The sequence below is a fragment of the Tachypleus tridentatus genome, chromosome 10 (genome assembly GCF_004210375.1).
Source record: "Tachypleus tridentatus isolate NWPU-2018 chromosome 10, ASM421037v1, whole genome shotgun sequence".
In the NCBI taxonomy this organism is placed as follows: domain Eukaryota; kingdom Metazoa; phylum Arthropoda; class Merostomata; order Xiphosura; family Limulidae; genus Tachypleus; species Tachypleus tridentatus.
This window is the reverse complement of record NC_134834.1, coordinates 96,811,124-96,832,152: the sequence shown is the minus strand read 5'-3', so window position 1 is coordinate 96,832,152 and position 21,029 is coordinate 96,811,124. Positions and strand designations below refer to the sequence as shown.

At 33.4% G+C, this 21,029-nt stretch overlaps 2 protein-coding genes across 3 annotated transcripts; both read right to left on the bottom strand.

Moving 5' to 3' along the window:
- Positions 1–18: 18 nt before the first annotated feature.
- LOC143228155 (uncharacterized) lies at positions 19–10,363 on the bottom strand. 2 transcript variants are annotated; one of them, XM_076459468.1, is made up of 5 exons: positions 10,174–10,363; positions 3,817–3,917; positions 2,943–2,983; positions 434–500; positions 19–310 (listed from the first exon to the last, which is right to left on the bottom strand). In XM_076459468.1, exons 2-5 carry the CDS (start codon positions 3,836–3,838, stop codon positions 168–170), a joined length of 273 nt encoding a protein of 90 aa, XP_076315583.1. In that variant the 5' UTR covers positions 3,839–3,917; positions 10,174–10,363; the 3' UTR covers positions 19–167. The 2 variants fall into 2 exon arrangements, with proteins under 2 accessions (XP_076315583.1, XP_076315582.1); XM_076459467.1 differs by having other exon boundaries at positions 19–500; positions 10,174–10,323.
- A 2,059-nt stretch (positions 10,364–12,422) lies between these two features.
- On the bottom strand, positions 12,423–19,579 carry LOC143228414 (uncharacterized). Its single transcript, XM_076459679.1, has 2 exons — positions 19,559–19,579; positions 12,423–12,815 (listed from the first exon to the last, which is right to left on the bottom strand). The coding sequence occupies exons 1-2, from the start codon at positions 19,577–19,579 to the stop codon at positions 12,423–12,425; spliced, it is 414 nt and encodes a 137-aa protein (XP_076315794.1).
- Between the last annotated feature and the right edge of the window lie 1,450 nt (positions 19,580–21,029).

The window sequence follows — 21,029 nt, the reverse complement described above, 5'->3', positions numbered from 1 at the left end:
AATTTATATTCATCTATTTTATTTTATATATATATATAAAGAGAGACAGGCATAGCGAAAACTCCGAAGTTATAAGCGTAGCCGCTCGTTATTTGATTGAGCATTTCTAAGACAACTTATAAGACGTGTTTGCTCTGAGTCTTCTTTTCTGAGCCAGATTTCTTTTCCTACAAGGACATCTTTCTCCAGTGTAGGTTTTCAATATCATAATCCAAGATTGCATTCTGACTTTCATCTAATGGATCATTCTCACAGACATTTTCTTCTGGAGGAACACAGAACCCTAGGGCATCACTGAAGACTTTTTGGGCTTCACAGAAAAAGGTAAGTTGATACATATTATTTTTCTCCACATCTGTGTTAGCACTGTCACTACATTTATAAAACGAGTTACAATCATTCTGATTATCTGCATAGTAGCCTTCTTCCTTACCTTCACAACTAAAGACCATTTGTACTTCATTTACTGATGGCATTTCTTCTTCAAAATTAAGATTATTCTAAGAAAAATAGAAAAGTCTATAGAACAAAGAAAACACTGACATTTTCGAATAATTTTTACTTTAAAATGCAGTGAAAATGCATTGATTTTTGAAACTTATAAAAATTTTCTGACATAACTTTTCTTAGGCCCAGCATGGTCGGGTGGGTTAAGGCGTGCGACTTGTAATCTAAGGGCCGCAGGTTTGCATCCCCATGGCACTAAACATGCTCGCCTTTTCGGCCGTGGGGGCGTTATAATGTGACGCTCAATCCCACTATTTGTTGGTAAAAGAGTAGCCCAGTAGTTGGCAGTGGGTGGTGATGACTAGCTGCCTTCCCTCTTGTATTACACTGCTAAATTAGGGACGGCTAGCGCAGATGTCCCGCGTGTATCTTTGCGGAAAATTCAAAAACAAACAAACAGAGTTCTGAAATTTATATGCAAAAACGGCTCGTTTGGGTTGAGAAAATATTTTACATAGAAGAGCGAACAACGTTTCGACCTTCTTCGGTCATCGTCAGGTTCACAAAGAAAGATGTAACTGACCGGAAGCTGACCACATGTTTGAAAGGGGTTGTGTAACTGAGTGTCGGAATGTAGAGGGCGGTATTAGATGTTTGAATATATAATTTATTTATTTTATTATATTAATATAGGTATAAAGGCGTTCCTTTATATTGGTTTATTTTGGGTTTAAGTTGTTGTATAAGTAAGGCTTCTTTAATTTTGCGTTTGTTTATGTTTGTTTCTTTATTTAGTATTTGGGTATTTTCTGTGGTTATGTTGTGTTTATTTGACTTGCAGTGTTCGAAAACGTGTAAAGGTGACTTTTTATGTTCTTTGAATCTGGTTTCCATTTTCTACTTGTTTCTCCAATATAGAAGTCGTGGCAGTTATCACATTGTATTTTGTAAATAATGTTGGTGTGGTGTTTGTCAGTGTAGTTTTTACCTGTTTTGTCAGTTTTGTGCCTGGTTTTTGAATAAATTTGGTATTAACTGGAATGTCATATTTTGTTACTAATTTTTGCCAAATGCTGGTTATTTGTTTGCTGATGTCAGGAATATATGGTATACAGCAGTATATGGTTTCGTGATTTTTTGATTCGTGAGATATATTTACTTTAGTTGGTTGATTTTGCTTTCTGTCTAGGTGTGTGCGTATAATGTTTTCTACCGTTTGTGGAGGAAACTTATTGATGTTGATGAAGTATTGTTTTATTTTGTCTAATTCATCGTTAATTTTATCTGGCGATCATAGTTTTATGGCTGTGTTTATTTGGTTTCTTAGTATGTTGAGTTTTTGTTTTGTTTCATGTGCTGAGTCCCAAGGAATGTATAGTCCAGTATGGGTGATTTTTCGGTGGATTTCTGTTTTGAATTGTGTGTCGGTTCTGGTAATTTTGAGGTTAAGAAATGATATTTGATTGCTTTCTTCCTGTTAACATGTGAAGTAAATGTTGGGATGTATAAAGTTAATGTGATTGAAAAAATTAAGTATGTGTTCTGTAGATCTGGATCCCGCAACCGTGTCATCTACATATCTGTACCAGTTTAGTGGTGGATGTAATGCTGTGTTAATTGCTTGTGTTTCAACTTGTGTCATAAAAATATTGGCTAGAACTGATGATACTGAGTTGCCCATGCTTAGGCCATTTGTTTGTATATAGTTTTGGTTGTTGAATATGAAGTTTGTCTTTATCGTGGTGAATTCTATGAGGGTTGCTAACTGGTTACTGGGAATTTCTATAGTTGGGTTAGGGTCTCGGATATAGAGTTCTAAGGCTATCTTGCAGGCTTCAGTGGTTAGAACTTCTGTAAAGAGGGATATAACATTGAAACTGGCCATTAAGGCTTTATGATTAAGTTGATTTAGATTAGACTTGAAATTAAAAGAGTCTTTGATGAATGAGCTGGCTGATGTTACATATTTGGAGAATGCCCATGCTATGTATTTACCAAGATTGTAATTAAACGATTCATATGTGGACATTATTGGTCGTAATGGACAACCTGGTTTATGAGGTTTGGGGATGCCGTATATTTGCGGTGTGCGTGAGTCGGTTTTACGTAGGTAGGAATAAAGTGTTTGTGAAATTGTGTTGGCTTTTTTCATTTGTAGTAGTAATTTGTTCAGTTGCGTCTCGTGTGTCTTTGTTGGATTTGTGTGTATTGGTTTAAATTTGTTCGTGTCTGATAGGATGTTATTCATTTTTAGGATGTATTCATTCGTGTTCATTATGACTATAGCGTTACCTTTATCTGATTTTAGAATTTTTATGTTTTTATCTTGTTTTAGGTTTTTAATGGAATTAATGTCTCTTTTTGTAAGGTTGTTTTTTAGTTTTCTTAATTTAAAAAGATAATTAATTAACTGATCGAGAGTTGATTTGAGAATAAAATTATTTCTAAATATCTTACTTAAAACAGTTAAAATAAATTAGGAAAAGTGTACTTACAATTGAAAATGTCGAAATAAATGGAAGACAAGAGACAGCCACTAAAGGAAAAAACATAATAATTTCGGAACATCAATTTATTAAACCGCTGTGAACATTTGAAATACTTCATTTAAAATCTAATTAAAGATAACATTTTGATATAAAATTAATTAATAATTCCTCGTGAATTAACAAAATGTTAAGATTACGTTTTACCAAAAGTGTTTAAATGATAAATAATTATTTTTATATAAACGAACTTTAAATGAGCATATTTGGGATATACATTTTTAATCATTGGATTTTGTTTATAACGAAGTACAAAACTACACAACAGAATATTTGTGCTCTGCTGGCCGCGGATATCAAAATCTGTACTTTTTATGTTGTAAGTCCACAAAAGTACGCTGTGCCACTGAGTGTCAATAATTCGTTTCTAACAATAAATATTCAAGAGCTTCCATTATTACCTAAAAGCCACCCAGTGGTATGTTTGCGGACTCACGTAGCTAGAAAATGTGTTTTGATACCTGTGGTGGGTAGAGTACAGATAGGCTATTGTGTAGCTATATGATTAATTTTAAACAAACAACCGATCAATATTATTTGAAAATGTAAAAAAAAAATATTTTAAATACAAGCATGTAGGAAAACTGTCACTAATATCTACCACGGTTAAAACTGTAAAAGGCATTTCTCCGGACAAGTTAGCAAAGCACATGAGGTGGTAACATTTAAAACAATACATATGACTGTATGTCTGTTTAAAAGAATGAAACAGGAATGACTTATTCAAGTGGCAAATAACTGACACTAGCTTTCTGAAATTAATATAAATAAACATCGCGAAAAATATGCCTTGAATCGAATTACAAAAAATTAAGTTACTTACACATTACTACCAAGAACTCCATGTTAAATGTTGAACGTTATTCACCAATCTCTCTCAGGTTCGAAATAAAATTCTTCAAACAATAGTTTGGAAGATCTTCCCTGAGATGTAGAAAACAAAGGACTTTTTTATTGCTGTAAATATATATATACAGTTATTCAGTATATTATAATGTCGCAAAAAGTTATTATGCTGTTTTTATTGTATATTATTTTCAATAGTTTCTCTGTTTGTTTAGAAATTCTTGTATAGGTACCAAAGGGTAACTTGCCCTAGTCGTATCCAATTTTGAGATGATAGACTAGAGAGAAGTTAGTTGGTCGACACCATTCACCGCCAACTTTTGGGCTTGTCATTACCCTGAATTAGGGACTGGTAGCGCAGATAGCCCTTGTGTAGCTTTGCGTGAAATTTAAAAAATTCAAACAAAAACAACAATGAAAACTTAATTAAAACAAATGACTTTTACGATAACATGAGATTCTTTTTATGTCAAGAGCAAGGATGTAACGAGGATATTGAAAGTTAATTTTTAGGGTAATAATCACTCAAACTTACTGCTGAGCCACCGAGGGGAGGGTGATAACTTATTACGTCACGTGAAAATAACGAATAGCAGTTTGTTCGTTGTTAAAAAACAAAGCTGCACAATATGTTAACGGTATTGTATCCACTGCGTAGATTGGACGCAGAATTTTGACATTATAAACCCCTCAAGCTTAGCAATGTGCTTATGGGATTACGAAAAGGTAGTAATAAGTTCCAATTACACTGAAAACTAATTCATCATTAGTAACTTTAGAAACTGTGAAGCACGTTTCTTTTTTTCTGAGGGTTATAGGCTATTTTTTTTTACTTATTTAATTCTACTTCCATAACCTTCATCTAAGATATGAAATATATCACAGCTATCTTAGCAAAGCATGCTATGAATTATATTCTAATGATGGTTTTCATATAAGCTACTTGCGATATAGTATTGTAATCACAGAACACTATATTATTTTGTAACTGTATTTTTCCCTTTTTTGTGCTTCTTTATGAATAATAGATTAGGTGTAGCTTAACAATTAAATGGCCAGATTTCGATGGTACATAGTGCGCGACTAGTATTTGTGAAAATACTCTCCATATTTTAGGATCGTGGGCGCGCTATAAGTATAGTAGTCAGTTCCACTTTGTAGTCAGACAAGATAAACCCAAGAGTTTTCAGTAGGTATTGTAGAAAAATTACCCTCACTCTTGTCAACTAATCTGCTCAAAATTTAAGGACAGTTATGCAGAGACGGTCTTTAGGATAGTTCTTTTTTGTAAAAGTTTTGAAACAAACAAAATAGCATTAGTAAGGAAACGGTAAAATGAAATTAATACAAAAATTTGTTTGTTTGTTTTAAATTTCGCACAAAGCTACTCGAAGACTATCTGCGCTAGCCGTCCCTAATTTAGCAGTGAAAGACTAGAGGGAAGGCAGCTGGTCATCAACACCCACCGCCAACTCTTGGGATACTCTTCTACCAACAAATAGTGAGATTGACCGTTGCTTATAACGCCCCCACGGCTGAAAGGGCGAGCATGTTTGGTGCGACCGGGATTTGAACCTGCGACCCTCAAGTTACGAGTCGCACGCCTTAACACGCTTGGCCATGCCGGGCCCCGCTGTGAAAACAATGGTCACAAAGACATGAGTAGTTTTAAAATAGTAGGAACAAACGTAATTCGTCTATTCTTTCTGAGAAGGTTCCGAATATGGTGTCTGGACATATTACAATAACTACATTTGCAAATCATTATTATATGACAATATGACGCTGTAAGCAAGTCGAGATGAAATTGATGCCCACAAAAGGATCTGCGATTATTCGAAATTTGTTTTAAACTTTGAAGCAATAGAATCAGTTGTTGAAATTGTTGTGAAAGTTAGGAAAACGGTGCTTGCTGTTGCAAAAAAAGCGCGCATGAATAATATTTCATTAACCTGATTGCCAAATAATATGAAATCCTATAATTGGAAGGTCGTTCGTAAAATGTTGAACCTGTATTAGTACAGGCTGTAAAGAATTCACATACTAGAACCAAGAGAACGACTAAACTTTTCACTTAGGTTTTTGTCTAGAGTAACGACTGATGCCACAAAACTTGTCGGAATGTAGAGGCTCATGAAATCTATTTTGTTTATTCATAGCCAGATCAATACCTGAAACTGAGTTGCCCAGGGAAGATACAAACCCTAATATTATAGCGTAATATTTTTTCATGATGAGAAAGTCACTGTATAGGTTAGGTTTACAACGAGTTTTGTCACTGGGCATTCTTCTTTTAATAGGATTAACAGTGTACTCTACAAATTCATGTTGTAGAATATGTTATTAATGAGCACTGTCCTAAGCCGCATGACATGTGAAGATGTTGCTGGGATTAGTCTTTGGATATTGAATAAATAGCAAATATTTTTCTTTGACACGCCCAGAGTCCTACCATAATTCATGTACTGTTGTTCTTGGTTCTGGAGTTACCTTAAATCACAGTTATACTGTGTTGCTTCTGAAAGATAGCATCTGTCTCACTCCACGTGTTGAATATTGGACAATTTCGTGTATTCTCTCCTCTAGCCCCCCAGTGGCTCAACGGTATGTCTGCGGACTTACAACGCTAAAATTCGGGTTTCGATACCTGTGGTGGGAAGAGCACAGATAGCCCATTGTATAGCTTTGTGCTTAATTCAAAAACAACAAAAACAATAACTCTCCTCTAAAGAACTGAAGCATTCTTTACATCTTTAGAGACAACGCCGACAATTTCACGTAATCATTCAACTATGTATATTTTAACAAATAAATATCACAGCGGCCATTTTTTAATTCTAATGCCTTTGTGAAACTTCACAGCCCACTGTTGTCTACATTCAGAGTTATAAGTCTCAGAACAGGTTAATTAACCAATTTTATACTAAGCTTTTATATATAGTTCGACTCCCATGGTGTAAAAGACTTCAATGGGCAAAATACAACACTTATTAACCAAGCATATCTGATAATACCTCATAATAAAAAAAGGCAACAACCTTAATCAAATCATTCTCCACTGACTCGATGTAGGTTTTCACTAAGAACTGTAACTGAAAGTGAAATGTTTTGTCGGTATTAGTATTCAACCAGCAAGTTATAATTGGAACGCTATTATAAACATTGTTTTTCATGGAAACTCATATTGGGTGAATATAAAATAAGGTGACTTCGTTTGTTATTGGTCTAATTACCATATTCTACCAACGAAGTGTTTTAAGCTATAAGACTTGTTGTTTCATAGGCGATTGTTATTAATCGCTTTTTAAATAAAGCTTTCTGTGTTGTTAACTACTCACCTGATGAACTCTGGTATCAAACAAGAGGCTTATTCGGTAGCGACATACAACAAGGTATGGTTGAAAGATTGTTGTTATATAGTTCTAAGTATTGAATCGTCTTACTGGAAACCTGTATTGTGTCAAAAGAAAATGGTAGGACTTGATCTATTATCAGTTCTGTTATAACGTAATACGACACACATACTTGTACAGGGATAGTCTCTCTTGCATCATTTGGCCCTGCATAGCCAGGTAGTTAGGTTGCTTGACTCGTAATCTGAGGGTCACGGGTTCAAATCCCCGTCACACCAAACATGCTCGTCCTTTCAGCCGTGGGGGCGTTATAAGGTGACGGTCAATCCCACTATTCATTGATAAAAGAGTAGCCCAAGTGTTGGCGGTGGGTGGGGATAACTAGCTTCTTCATTCTGGTCTTACACTGCTAAATTAGGGATGGCTAGCGTAGATAGCTCTTGTGTAGCTTTATGTGAAGTTTAAAAAGAAACGATCAAGAAATTTCGTTCACTGCTAATATTTAAAAGCGCCAATAAAGTACAAATATAAATATCGTAAATACCGGCGAAGAGCGCACAATACGAAGAAACAGTATTTTTCAGTCTTAATTTTTGACTTGACACATTCTATATACTGACGTATCATCGTTTGCCATTATTCAACCATCAGAAGATGAAATCAAAACCACGAAAAGCTGGAATTCTGAATTTAAAACTCCAACTCTTACGCAGATAACGCGTTCATTTTGTCAAACTAAGTGGTTTATGTGTTGGCGTTTGCTGATAAAAATCCGTCAAAACTTTTTCGAATGCTATTGTTTATAATTAAGCACAAAACTACACAAAGCTCTGTCCGCCACGGCTATCGAAACATGGCTTTTAGAGTTGTAAGTCCACAGACATACCACTGTGCACTGGTGGGTCGAATATTTTGGTGTGTTTTTTTTATCTTGATCGTAACATTATTTATTACAACAGTTTCATAGTAATATTCAATTTCTGTCACTCTTCTGTGTTTTATGTACAGAGCATTGTTTAAAAATGTGCAAATTACAGGTGGTGTAAGCTCACCCTGTATTTATTAATTCAAGTAATGCGATTAATTCACTCACACGCGCACGTACAATTACTAATGAATACGACAATAAACCAATCAATAGACAAAGGTTATGTGCTTTCTTATAGCAAAGCCACATCGGGCTATCTGTTGAGGCCACCGAGAGGAATCGAACCCCTGATTTCAACGTTGTAACTCTGTAGACATACCGCTGTACTAGTGAGGGGCAGTACACAAAGGCCAATCACTGTTAGAATTGCTCCGTGCGATATACACGTACATAACGATTTCCAGAACATGTGAAAACGAAAAGTACACTGCCCACACTATACGCGGGAATTAAAATACTAAAGGAAAATTCGTTAAGTTAAATTACATATAAAAAATGGACCCTGGATAAGAACAGCTGTATATGAAAACTTGGTGAATAATTTCTGTGCAAGGTAGTTTTATAACGCATTCTTTCATTGGGTGAGTTATTTGCTCAAAATAATTCAAATAGCAGTCCTCCTAATAATAATCAGGTCAGTTCATATCTTCATCTATGTTATTTTGTAAAATCGTTGGATCGCTAACATTCAAGAACATTCTAGGAATTATACTTTATACACTTTCTATATTTGGTATCATTATCATGTCAGCAGTTTATTTTTAAATAGTCAAAACTATAAATAGCTTGTTATTCATTATTCCACCAATTCACTCGGGTAATAATTTAAAACTCACATGTCTCCCATTATACCCTTCCATGATTGTTTGGTTTCTCAACCAATGTTATTGAACTGCCCGATTAAGTCTTGAAACTCAGATTGGTTGTGACTATTAGTTCGAATAGTCGAGGAAGGTCCTGTAATAACAAATGGAAAAACAGCAGTGGCAACGGATGTGTACCGGGTAGGATCTCATGTTCCGTATTCTGTAGTAAGCAAATTACGTTTCGTATTGGAATTCTTAAGCAGGTGCGGAAAGAGATGAAGCTGGTTTGATTTTTGTCTTTATTACTTTGTTTTCTAGATGTTTATTTTATCACTAATATTATTTTCTACCGTAAACGTGTTATTTCCTTTCTCAGTGATATTTGTTTTGTATATTTTTGACTTTGTTATTACAACATTTCTGTACTTTTTCATTATTGTTGTTGTTATTTTTCTACATACTTTCAATAGTTTAATCAGTTTTGTCTTCAAACAGATTTATTTTCAACTCCAGTTCGTTATGTTGTCTCCTTATTTTAGTTCTTCTTTTAAATTCCGATTTACATCTTTTAATTTTATCTTTCCTTCTTTCGATCTTAAGTGTTTCATCTTCCTATTAGCGATTTAATCCCATTGCCGGATCTGGTTGCTATGTTTAATTAAAGCGAATCTTAATCTAATTTCCCTTTTCACCAGAATAATCCCACTTCTGATATCAGTGTTGTCATATGTTCTTTTAATGGGCGTTCATTTTAAATTATTGATGAAAATAAAGCGAAGTACAGTCTAATTGTATATAGTTATATTTCTAAATTGGCAAAAAGATTTCTCACTTTCAAAAAAAATTACTCACTAATGGTACTATGAGGTAGTACAAATAAACTTATTTGTACATTTTTTTTCACATCCATCGACTAACCGAAGATATATACATCACTAATTTCTCAATTATCGAAGGAACTAAAGCATGAAAACTAAATAAATGTTACATTAATTCTCCTTTTTATATAATTCCTTGTTTCTTGATATCTTTCAAATTTTAGGTCATTAACATTAAAAACATATCAAGATCATCTAAGATTATTTTTATAAACTTTTTAATCTCTCTATAGCAAACAACTGAATTGAAATATCGAAGAATAACTTATAACAATGGAATAACTAATTCTTGGAAAGTCTTTACTCATCCTTTGAATGAATTATAAACGTCAACGGAGAGAGGAGAACATAAAAATCAAATATACATACGTGTGAGTTTCAGAGTTGTTAAAATTGCTGTTAATATCAATGGAACGCTGCGACAACAATAAAAGTCAGTAACTTTCACGAAAGGAAGGTCCTCTTTCATCCTGAACTGATAAAAGTTTGGACGGAAGTGTAGAATAACAGCTGCAAATATTTCTGTATCACAAAAGTTGAGAAACAGATGGTCCAGCAAATCACATGACCAGGAAGTTGAGAACTGTGATTTCAAGAAGACAAGACGAAAGACCAGAAACAAAAGTAAAACGATCAATCCTAGAATTACAGACTTTATATAAAAATTATGAAGGAACATGTTTTAATTTGAAGGAATCAATCAATTAATTTGTGCTAATAAATAAGTAATTTCTAAAGTATATATTACAAATACAACACATTAATGCTAAACTCTTAATATAGGTAGCAGTTTAAAAAGTCAATAATGCAACATGGATACAAGTAATAAAAATATCCAACACAGATTTCGTTCATGGATTTACTATTTCATCGAAGATCTTAAAGGCAGGCAGTATTTAGCTATGGGTGCACACTTTACAATATTAAAAAAAAAATTAAAAGTTCATACGAATCATACTTTATTGTACCTGTCTACTGACTTACAAATACCGTGTAATTATGACTAACTTTTGAGCTAAGAATTCTACCTACCTTACCTCAGAAATAAAGAGTGATCCAGCTAATAATGTTCCAGTGTAACTAATCACATGCATTGTCACAAAACAAAACTAAAAGAGTAGATAACATCGGTTTATCATCCTCCCTCTTATCAATATATTTTTAACTGTAATTACAATAATATCTCTTAGATCATATAATAAGCTAACAAAGCAACACAGTTCTTTTAATGATTAATATCTGAAATGACATAAGATACATAAATAAGAGTAGCCTGGAATATGTTAAATAATTAATTAAAATACACTGAAAGCTAGCATATCGAGAAAGCATATAAGAGTAATACACATAAAGTAACTTAAGCATACAACTGTTCCTGAGTAATAACTACATACATTTATGAATCATCGTATCAATTATTTAGTTTACTGGAATTCCGATAGATTTCATAACCTGCTCAGAACAAAGTGCATTCAATTTATAAATTGTCCAACAGAAGTCTGGTAAGTAAACTGACGACTTTATGAACTTATCTAGTCCATAAATATCTTTCAAAGATGGTATATATTTTATAATACCTGAAAATAGAATTGTCAAAGATAAAGCTGGATAATTATTATATATTTAACATTAAGCCTTGTTAACCTGAGCTGTTCATTTAGCTCCCAGTTTTTGTGTAGGATAATATTACATGAGGGTTAAATTTACGAAATGTTTACGGAGAGTTTGTTTGTTAGTTCGTTGTTAAGCACAAAGCTATACAACGAGATATCCGTTCTCTGCCCACCACGGATATCGACACCCGATATTTATATTTCTAAGCACAGAGCTACCGATGAGTCATTGAGAGGTGCTATAAGACGTGAGTCCAAAACTTAATAAACTCCTTTATTCGTGGTGCGTACACTTCCATAAATGTATCTTGTACATTGACTTTCATTGTTTACCATAGTTCTTATTTGATAACTTAGAACAAACAGATATTTATGAGATTCCTCTTTTATCGGTATCGAATGTTGTTATCACATCTTAACAATATATTTTTCATCATTGTTTAATACGGGTTACACGTTACTTGAAGTTGCTGATCCATTATTCTGTGACCATTTTGTGAGATTTTTCCATATAAACTTGGACTTCTGAAAAGGTGTTTAAGAAAAAAATGAAACTCTGGAAGTATAGAGATGTCAAGTTTCCATTCAAAGTTGAACAATTTAATATAAGTATACGATGCATATATACAGGTAACTGTGAATACAGACCACATGAGGACTAACACTGGAAAATTCACAAACAAATTAGTGATAATGTTTACAAACAAATTTGAAATGGATGAGCATAATAAAAGACTCTAACCATTTGTATGGAATAACGGTTATTGAAAAGACAATACGATGCTAAAAAAATACTCTTGTTAAAAATTATAAATTGGTTCTCAGGGTTATTAGCTTTATTCCTGCAGAAATAATACTGAACTAAGAAAGAAAACACAGAATCACTTATGCCTACATTAAACCACTGTATAAGCTATACATGAAAAAGGAAATTATTTGTTGCATACTGAAAAACAATATTCATAGGCTGGTCAATTGATCATTATCTCATATGTTTTCCAAGTTTTATTTTTTCTGTACACGAGAACCATATCCACCAATGAGTTGATTTGCTCTCTGTACGTCATCATCAGTCAAGAAAGGTGCGTCGTCAATTCCTATGCTGTTATTGTCGTAGTAAAAGTCAGCAGCGTTTGAACAAGGTGTAGCTTCTTCCTGGAAGGCACAAGTGAGAGTCAGTTGGTTAAAAACGGTCTGGTTACCACAGAGAAAGCTGTACTGATAAATGGTTTGGTCTCCATTATCCAACACCGAGGGAACACATACGTGGAATATCTGGCAATTGTTAGTCACATCAGCATAATAGCCATATCCAAGCCCATCACACGAGAAATCTGTGTTTATATTGCCCACAATGAGCTGCGCGCCGTCTGGCAGTTTAAAAGCAGCTCGTTTTGCCTGTTAGATGTAGAAAAAAAGGTCTTCAGTTTCCAGTGTTAACAACACTATTAATGCAGTCGTTTAAAAACTTTTACGTGAATTTGTTTAAAGAAAATTGTATGTTCCCATTCATTTTTGAAATAGAATTACAGTACACTTTATCTATACTTATTTTCTTATTAAATAAATATGGACAACTTTCTAATAAGGCAAAGGTATATCTATAAACAGGTTGAGAAACACAAACAAATCAATTTTTCAAATCGTAATTTGAAAACTGAAACAAAATTTAAACTTTCTATAGTATCTAAATTCCAAGCTAAGGCACGTATCTGGCACCGAATTACGTTTTATGTGTCAAATTTAAATAAACATATTTCTTAAATAAAAGTAATAGAAACCTGAATGTGTTTGAAGCTGTTTTAGAACTTTGTTTCTTAAAAACTGCACTCGTCGACTGACAAGGTGACGATAAACTTAACAGTTAGTAATGTGTTTAACTGGTCACATCGTACAATATTAACAAGCAAATTCATGTAATAAAATAATGATTTCATCATGCACTACACGTTATGGACGTATAAGGTTCTCATGCGAGCCTATTTCTTAGTTTGTTTCTTCTTGTCTTTGATCTAGAAAGCAATCTCCCATTTAGTCCATTAATTATGTGGAATAACGGACATTGTTTAAATCGGGTTAACATCAATACACATAAATGCATCATCTAGTTAATAAGCGTATTTATGTATGTGTTTTTTATAGTAAAGCCATAGCAACCTACCTGCAATGTGTACTGATAGAATCTAACCACTGATTTCACCGTTAGCAATCCGAAAACTTACTGCTGTCCATGTGGAGGGCACGTGCAAGTGAATAAAACACTTACATATTAGTTTTATAAAATACGGTTTGCTACCTCTTGAGGAAAAACACCGTAGAAGACCTAAAAATCCACAACGAAACTTTATTCGTCATTTTTCGAAGCCTCCAGAAACAGTTATCAGAAAAAAACAATCTTTTCATTTCTATCGACATCTTCACTGGTGTTAATAACTCATTCAGCGAGCGGACTGTGTATGTGTATTTTATAACAAAGCTACATCGGGTTATCTACTGTCTCCACAGAAGGGAATAGAACTCCTGATTTTGGGGTTGTAAATCCGTAAACTTAGTGCTATTCCATTATGGAGCACGCAAGCGGCAAGAAGGTGAAGTTATGTTTCCCAGAAACCCGTGGGGTAGAGACGGAAGGTGGACATATCTGTGATCTGTTTCTTCAAACAACTAAGCAACTCGTTTTGCCTGTTAGATGGAGAAAAAAAGGTCTTCAGTTTCCAGTGTTAACAACACTATTAATGCAGTCGTTTAAAACCTTTTACGTGAATTTGTTTAGTCAAAATCGTATGTTCCCATTCATTTCTGGAATAAAATTACAGTACACTTTATCTATACTTAGTTTTGTATTAAATAAATATGGACTACTTTCTAATAAGGCGAAAATATATTTATAAACAGATTGAGAAACACAAACAAATCAATTTTTCAAATCGTAATTTGAAAACTGAAACAAAAGTTGAACTTATTAAAGTATCTAAATTCTAAGGTAAGGCACGTATCTCGTACCGAATTACGTTTTATGTGTTAAATTTAAATAAACATATTTTTTAAATAAAAGTAATAGAGACCTGAATGTGTGTGAAGCTCTTAAAGAACTTTGTGTCTTAAAAAATGCACTTGGAGACAGGCCCGGCATGGCCAAGTGTGTTAAGGCGTTCGACTCGTAATCCGAGGGTCGCGGGTTCGCATCCCCGTCGCGCCAAACATGCTCGCCCTTTCAGCCGTGAGGGCGTTATAATGTTCCGTCAATCCCATTGTTCGTTGGTAAAAGAATAGCCCACAGAGTTGGCGGTGGGTAGTGAAGACTAGCTGCCTTACCTCTAGTCTTACACTATTAAAATAGGGACGACTGGTACAAGTCTCCTTGTGTAGCTTTGCGCGAAATTCAAACCAAACTTTATACAACGAAATCTACTGATACGATGACATGTCATTACTATTTAATGTCTTTAGCTAAAAGTGCTTACACCACAAAACTGTAGTTTGTCATATCCAAACGACAAGTAGTTTAATAATATTTTTATAAACTGCAATTGTTGTAAGTGTTTACCTTGCTTCTGTACTTGTATAAACTACCATGCTAGGTTTGCGAGTATCATTATTTCACTTGAACAGTTAAAAATATAGGGAGTGAAAACTATACATTTAACGATGTGTGTTTAATTTTAAGTTGAATTATATAAAGATTGTTTATTCTAACGTTTGTAGTGTTTAATATTAACAGTGGTTAAAAGTAATTAAAATGTTACCAAGTTTTGTATCAAAACATACTGCTGCTTTCTAAATACGCTATTGGGCATATTCTATATGTAGAACAAATGTTGTGCACAAGTGCTTCATGATCAAATGTTTTCGATAATGCTTTACACTTCCTGTAACGTGTTAACCTTTGTGTTCTGTTCCATAACTTCGGTATAAAGTTTAGTGCATATATACGTGGATTATACACTAAACTTTATACGGAAACTATGGAAAAGAATTTTCCATCCAACAAGTTAGCTTTCTGAGCCAATGTACCATTTATTGTTTTAAAACAATAACTTACAACAAATATTTCGATATTATCGATCGGTGGGTTTATTCTGCCAGATATGAAAATGATGTTCTCTAGTGCTTCATGTAAAGGAACAGTACCAATTGAATTAGCTACAATTCCAGCTACAGAATATTGTCACCATTCCTTTTATCTATATCGTTCTGAATTCTAAGCCTTTTATGTAAATTCTTATTTGAAATAAAATACAAAAAGATAATGTATGAGAAGTGAGTCAGTAGTCTAATGAAACCAAGTAAAGTATGGTGTTATTAATATACAACTGGTAGTGGTAAGGAATGACATTTCGATGATGCTTTATATTCTCGGCGACCTTTTAATTTTTAGGCTACGAATCATAATTTTAGGTTTGTATTCAGATTAGGGTTTACGTTCTGTTTCAGAACTTCCGTATAAAGTTTGATGTACAGAACACGTGTCTACCTAGAATACACTTTCGATAATTCAGTGTACCACTTGTTACTTTAACATAATAACAGGTTCCAGATATTTTCGTGTCGTAGTTGAATGTGCTTATTTTGTTTGGCATGGAATCCAGGTGCTCCGGTACTTACTCAATAGAGACGCAGTTTCTCAAATTAGCTAAAATTCCAAACACAGAATGGGCAGTCACATGATTTGTACTTACACCATTCCCCTTTACAAATGTCGTTTTGAATTCGAAGTCTTTTACACGAATTAAAACTAAATATGCATTTTTCGTATGAAATAAGATTTTAAAATGTAATGTAAAGTTCAACATGACCTCTTTTAACCTCATAAAGTTTCGTTGAAGAGGTCATGTTGAACTTTTCTTATACAGCAAAAATGTTCATTACAGATGAGTTAAATCACTTGATAAAATAAAGAAACGTTTATTTTTGGAAGTTGGTTTATTGAATAAAATGTATATTAAAGAAACTCAACATATCTTCCGTGACAAAATACATAGTGAAGCTTGATTAATAAGAAGTTGATTTCGTTATGGCTGCTTTTTATAATTATCTGAAGACAAAATTTATTATATTTAAGTGACTGACACCGTAATAGTGAACGTTGTCAATGAGTGTAGACAGAAGTATCCTACAACCAGGAGTTTCTCTTTTTGTCTCTCTTTTTAACATTTTGAAGAACGTACTAAATAAAACAATCTATATGTATTAAATGCATATGTTAGTTATTGCTGAAACTATTATTTCGATCATTCTTGACGTATCAAGTTTCTATATGCAAATAAAAGCCAAAAACTATGTTGTTTATGAAATAACAAAATTGTTGTCTGAAGGTGGTTTCGCGAACAAAGAAAGAAGTAGTCTAAAGGAGGTTTTATGATTAAACAAAGATGTTGTCTGAAGTTGTTTTCCTGAGAAAACAAAGATGTAGTCTGAAGATGGTTTTATGATTAAACAAAGATATAGTCTATTAGTCTAAAGGTGTTTTAACTATTAAACATAGATGTAACGTAAAGGTGTTTTGTGGCATAACCAGGTTTCATTCATCCGGGTTTCTGGGCAGTCGCTTTCCTAACCATAGAATGGTTTTTCCTACATTATGCCTAAATTAGAGTGATTAGTCACATGGATAGCGGAAGTGGCTTCGAGTAAATCTGACGTTTCCGAAGCACGAAACGTTAAACTGTTTGGTTGAGAAATCTCACATCAGAAAATTTTACGATTTGCACCATCAAATAAATCTGCAGTAGAGGTTTCTTAAAGTTACCAGCCTTGGGATCGGCGTAATTTTATTCTCAACAGAATATACTAGTTCATAAGCAGTTTGTTTGTAACAGCAATCATTGCACATAAATATATATATTAAAACACCTTTTATATTAGTTCTTTTATAAACATGAAATTTCAATAGTTCACAACTGCAATATTGAATCATGAAATTAATAACTTTAATGATATCAGTTGTTACAAAGTGTGCAAAACTTTCTGTTGTTTACAGCATCAGAGGTGATCATACTAGTTAGATCATAGATGTGTGTGATATCTCTAACATCTTAAATACTTAAATAATATGAGTGTGTTTCTAAGCTTCTCTTACAAACAGTAAAATCCTTTTTTAGCTACATAACTGTTTACAGACTAAAAACTACCTACAAATAATAGCTCACAAGTAACTTTGTATCCGAATATTACAACTTGAAAGACAATCAAGAACAAAGATGATATAAGACAGGTCTTAGTAATATATTGAACTTTGACTGTGGAGATTTTTAAATGTAATGCATAAAGTATTTACTGTTTTCTTTTGTTTTTACAGTTGAAAACATATCTTGAAAATAAATATTGATTCATCCTTGAACAGCAATATATTAAATTCACGCGATAAACATTATTGAAGATAATTATTTCTTCTTTATTGTATTGCCCCTCTAAAAACAAATAGAAAAAGAAACTTATTTTTTAACATAATTATTGAACCTTTTATTATTCCACAAGAAATATAATTCTGTTAATATGCTGTTTATGTACTTAAGTTTACAAATACAGGTTAGAGTACGCTCTTAAAAGTGTTAAGTAATAAATCCATTTCATATATCAATATAAAAACTGTACTACTCATTTACTTTTACCAAATAATCCATAATAACATATCCACTGAAAGTTGGGACAGCGATTATTCTACCATCATGAAGAGAAATATTTATATCAAAACTTGTTAGGAATAAATTTATTTACATGTCCTAACAGAAGACAATATTCCAGAAGATCTCTTGCAGATCTGAAGAATAAGTATGTTACTAGGGCTATGAAGACAATGTACAATAAAATTCTAGTCATGTCTGGATTATCGTTACAAGATGTGAATATTTACATTTGGCAGAATAAACACAACGAGAGATGAAATGGAAGTATCTTATTCTGCCAATAGGATGAAGGAACAACTGGTACACTGACTAGTGAAACGTGTTTGTTGAAAAGTTCAATCTGAATTAAAGTACTTTTACCTTAGGTAGACACGTGTTTAATATATGAAACTTTATAAGGAAGTTCTAGAAGAGAATGCAAAACCTAGTCTAAATATTAACCGAAAATTTTGTATCGTGGTAGAAAAATGAATACATAAATACACAGACTTATTATGGAAAACATTTTCTTATGAAACACGTGATTAAAACATTTATTATTTACATTCGATATTTCCAATAGCATATTTAGAAAATAATCAGTGTATTTTAGGTAGAGATCTATATTTCTCAACCTTTTGTTCAATTTCACTGATGTTTCACCTCATTATCTATCATAAATACCCTATTTAGTTCAAGGGTAAGTGTAGATGCTGGAAAACCTACATGTTCAGATCACTCTTAGTCTATTTTGTAGCCTTCTGCTTTATAACAAGCAAACAAACTTTCACACATTACCCTTCAAGTTGAATCATGTTTAACAGGTGTTTCAGCATCAGCTCTCAGAAGTAGTATATTAATATTACAATTAAATGCAGGTTATTAGTATTACAATGCTACACTTTATGTTGAAACAGTCTTGAGTGAACTAAAGCATCGTGGTCCAACCCCTTGAAAGCCATGAGCTAAAGTAATATTTATTCTGAAGATTTGGATCGAACAATAGAAAAGTGGATACTGAAATAAGATATTTTTTTAAAATTTAATAGTGCTACAGATTCTGTGTGCGTGTGAGAGAAACTGATACAACACAAAGAAAAATTATAATAATTTATAAAATTGAAATAACATCTCTGTACTTTTTACAAACTCTAAACTGACTGAACCTAAGAGTATACGCGTAACGTTCTCGAGATCGCTCGTTTAACTCAACCAATCAGCATTGAGGCAGAGGGGATAAAAAATCCAAACTGTCTTTTTAGTCTTAAATTGTGTTCTAATTTGTAACTGTGAAATCCATTTCATATAAATATATATATCTAACCTTTGCAAAAGCGGATGTGTGTCACGTCACACTTTATCACTTTAATAAATGGGAGGAGTCATAAAAGCCCAAACATATTTATCCTGAGAAATAGTTCAGTTACTGTCTGCTCATTATGTATTTAGTGATGTAGGTGTAAGTCATCGTGAAACCTTATAACTGTAGTGAACGTTTGTAAAATATGCCCAAAGTAAGAATGTTGTGTTTATTACCTGGCCTAAAACCAAGGGCATAATTTTATTAATGAAACAAAATATGGATTCAATTTAAACTTTAATCGATTATGAATGTAGCTATTTTCTGTTAATATCAGTAACATTTAATGCAAAACAAACCTGTTCAATCAAAGGAGACTCATAATTACGAAATCAACAAATATTTTTACAGATGTCTTGTTTATGCATTTAATTTTGTACTTTCTGTAGATGGATTAACAATAATGTCAGGATATATTCCATTGGTGGAATGTAATGTTATCGAAACGCACTGGCTTTTCTACATGTTAGAAATTGTTAACCCAACTGATTTTTTACCAATAACTGTTCTATGAATACGCCATGAATTGATTGCATGAATGATCTTAATTTTGGTTGGCTTACAAATGATTTAACCTTCGGGTATGAACTTGTGAATAGCCTTCATGACAAAACTTTCAGGAACTGATAGGTTTTAGGACATTAATAATTTTATTTCCTTTTCTTTATTTCTGAAATTCGGTTTACATCAATTATTTTTTTTATGCGTGGTCAAACATTTTTGTGGACTGAAGAACGCCAGAATGCCACTGGAGCGCTGTTAAATATGAGCTTGAAAGAATGTTCAAGTGGAACTCTGGTACACTGTTGGACTACACATTTCACTTGGTGTCTTCAATGGCGATATGTTGTAGGTATATTTTTATAAAAATCAAATGAAGTACGAACACTGATGCTTCTTTTATCAGTAGATAAAATATTGTTTGTTGGAACATTAGTACCAACTTTCAGATAAAAATTAAAACTTTCAGATAATTAAAGGATTTTGTTCAACGTACCATTTTGGTTTAGTTTTTATCAAGCTCAGCTCCAGCTGGTCTGTATTGCTTGTGTTTGATATGCCACTGTGTGTTTGTGTGTTTTTTCTTATAGCAAAGCCACATAGGGCTATCTCCTGAGCCCACCGAGGGGAATTGAAACCCTGATTTTAGCGTTGTAAATCCGGAGACTTACCGCTGTACTAGCGGGAGGCACCATTGTAGAATATTTGTTTGTTTTGTTTTTTGAATTTCGCACAAAGCTACTCGAGGGCTATATGTGCTAGCGGTCCCTAATTTAGCAGTGTAAGACTAGAGGGAAGGCAGCTAGTCATCACCACCCACCGCCAACTCTTGGGCTACTCTTTTACAAACGAAGAGTGGGATTGAGCGTCACATTATAACGCCCCCACGGCTGAAAGGGCGAGCATGTTTGGCGCGACGGGGATGCGAACACGCGACCCTCAGATTACGAGTCGCACGTCTTAACACGCTTTCCCTGTAGAAAGATAGGGATTCACTCATGTTCTAAGCCAATATAACAATACCTGTGAATGCCAATTAACCATACAACAAAGTTGTACTTAATTTAACAATGGACATACTTTGTTTATTATTAATTTTAGGAAGTAACATATGTACATTTTGAGCCGGAAGAAAATCATTTTGCC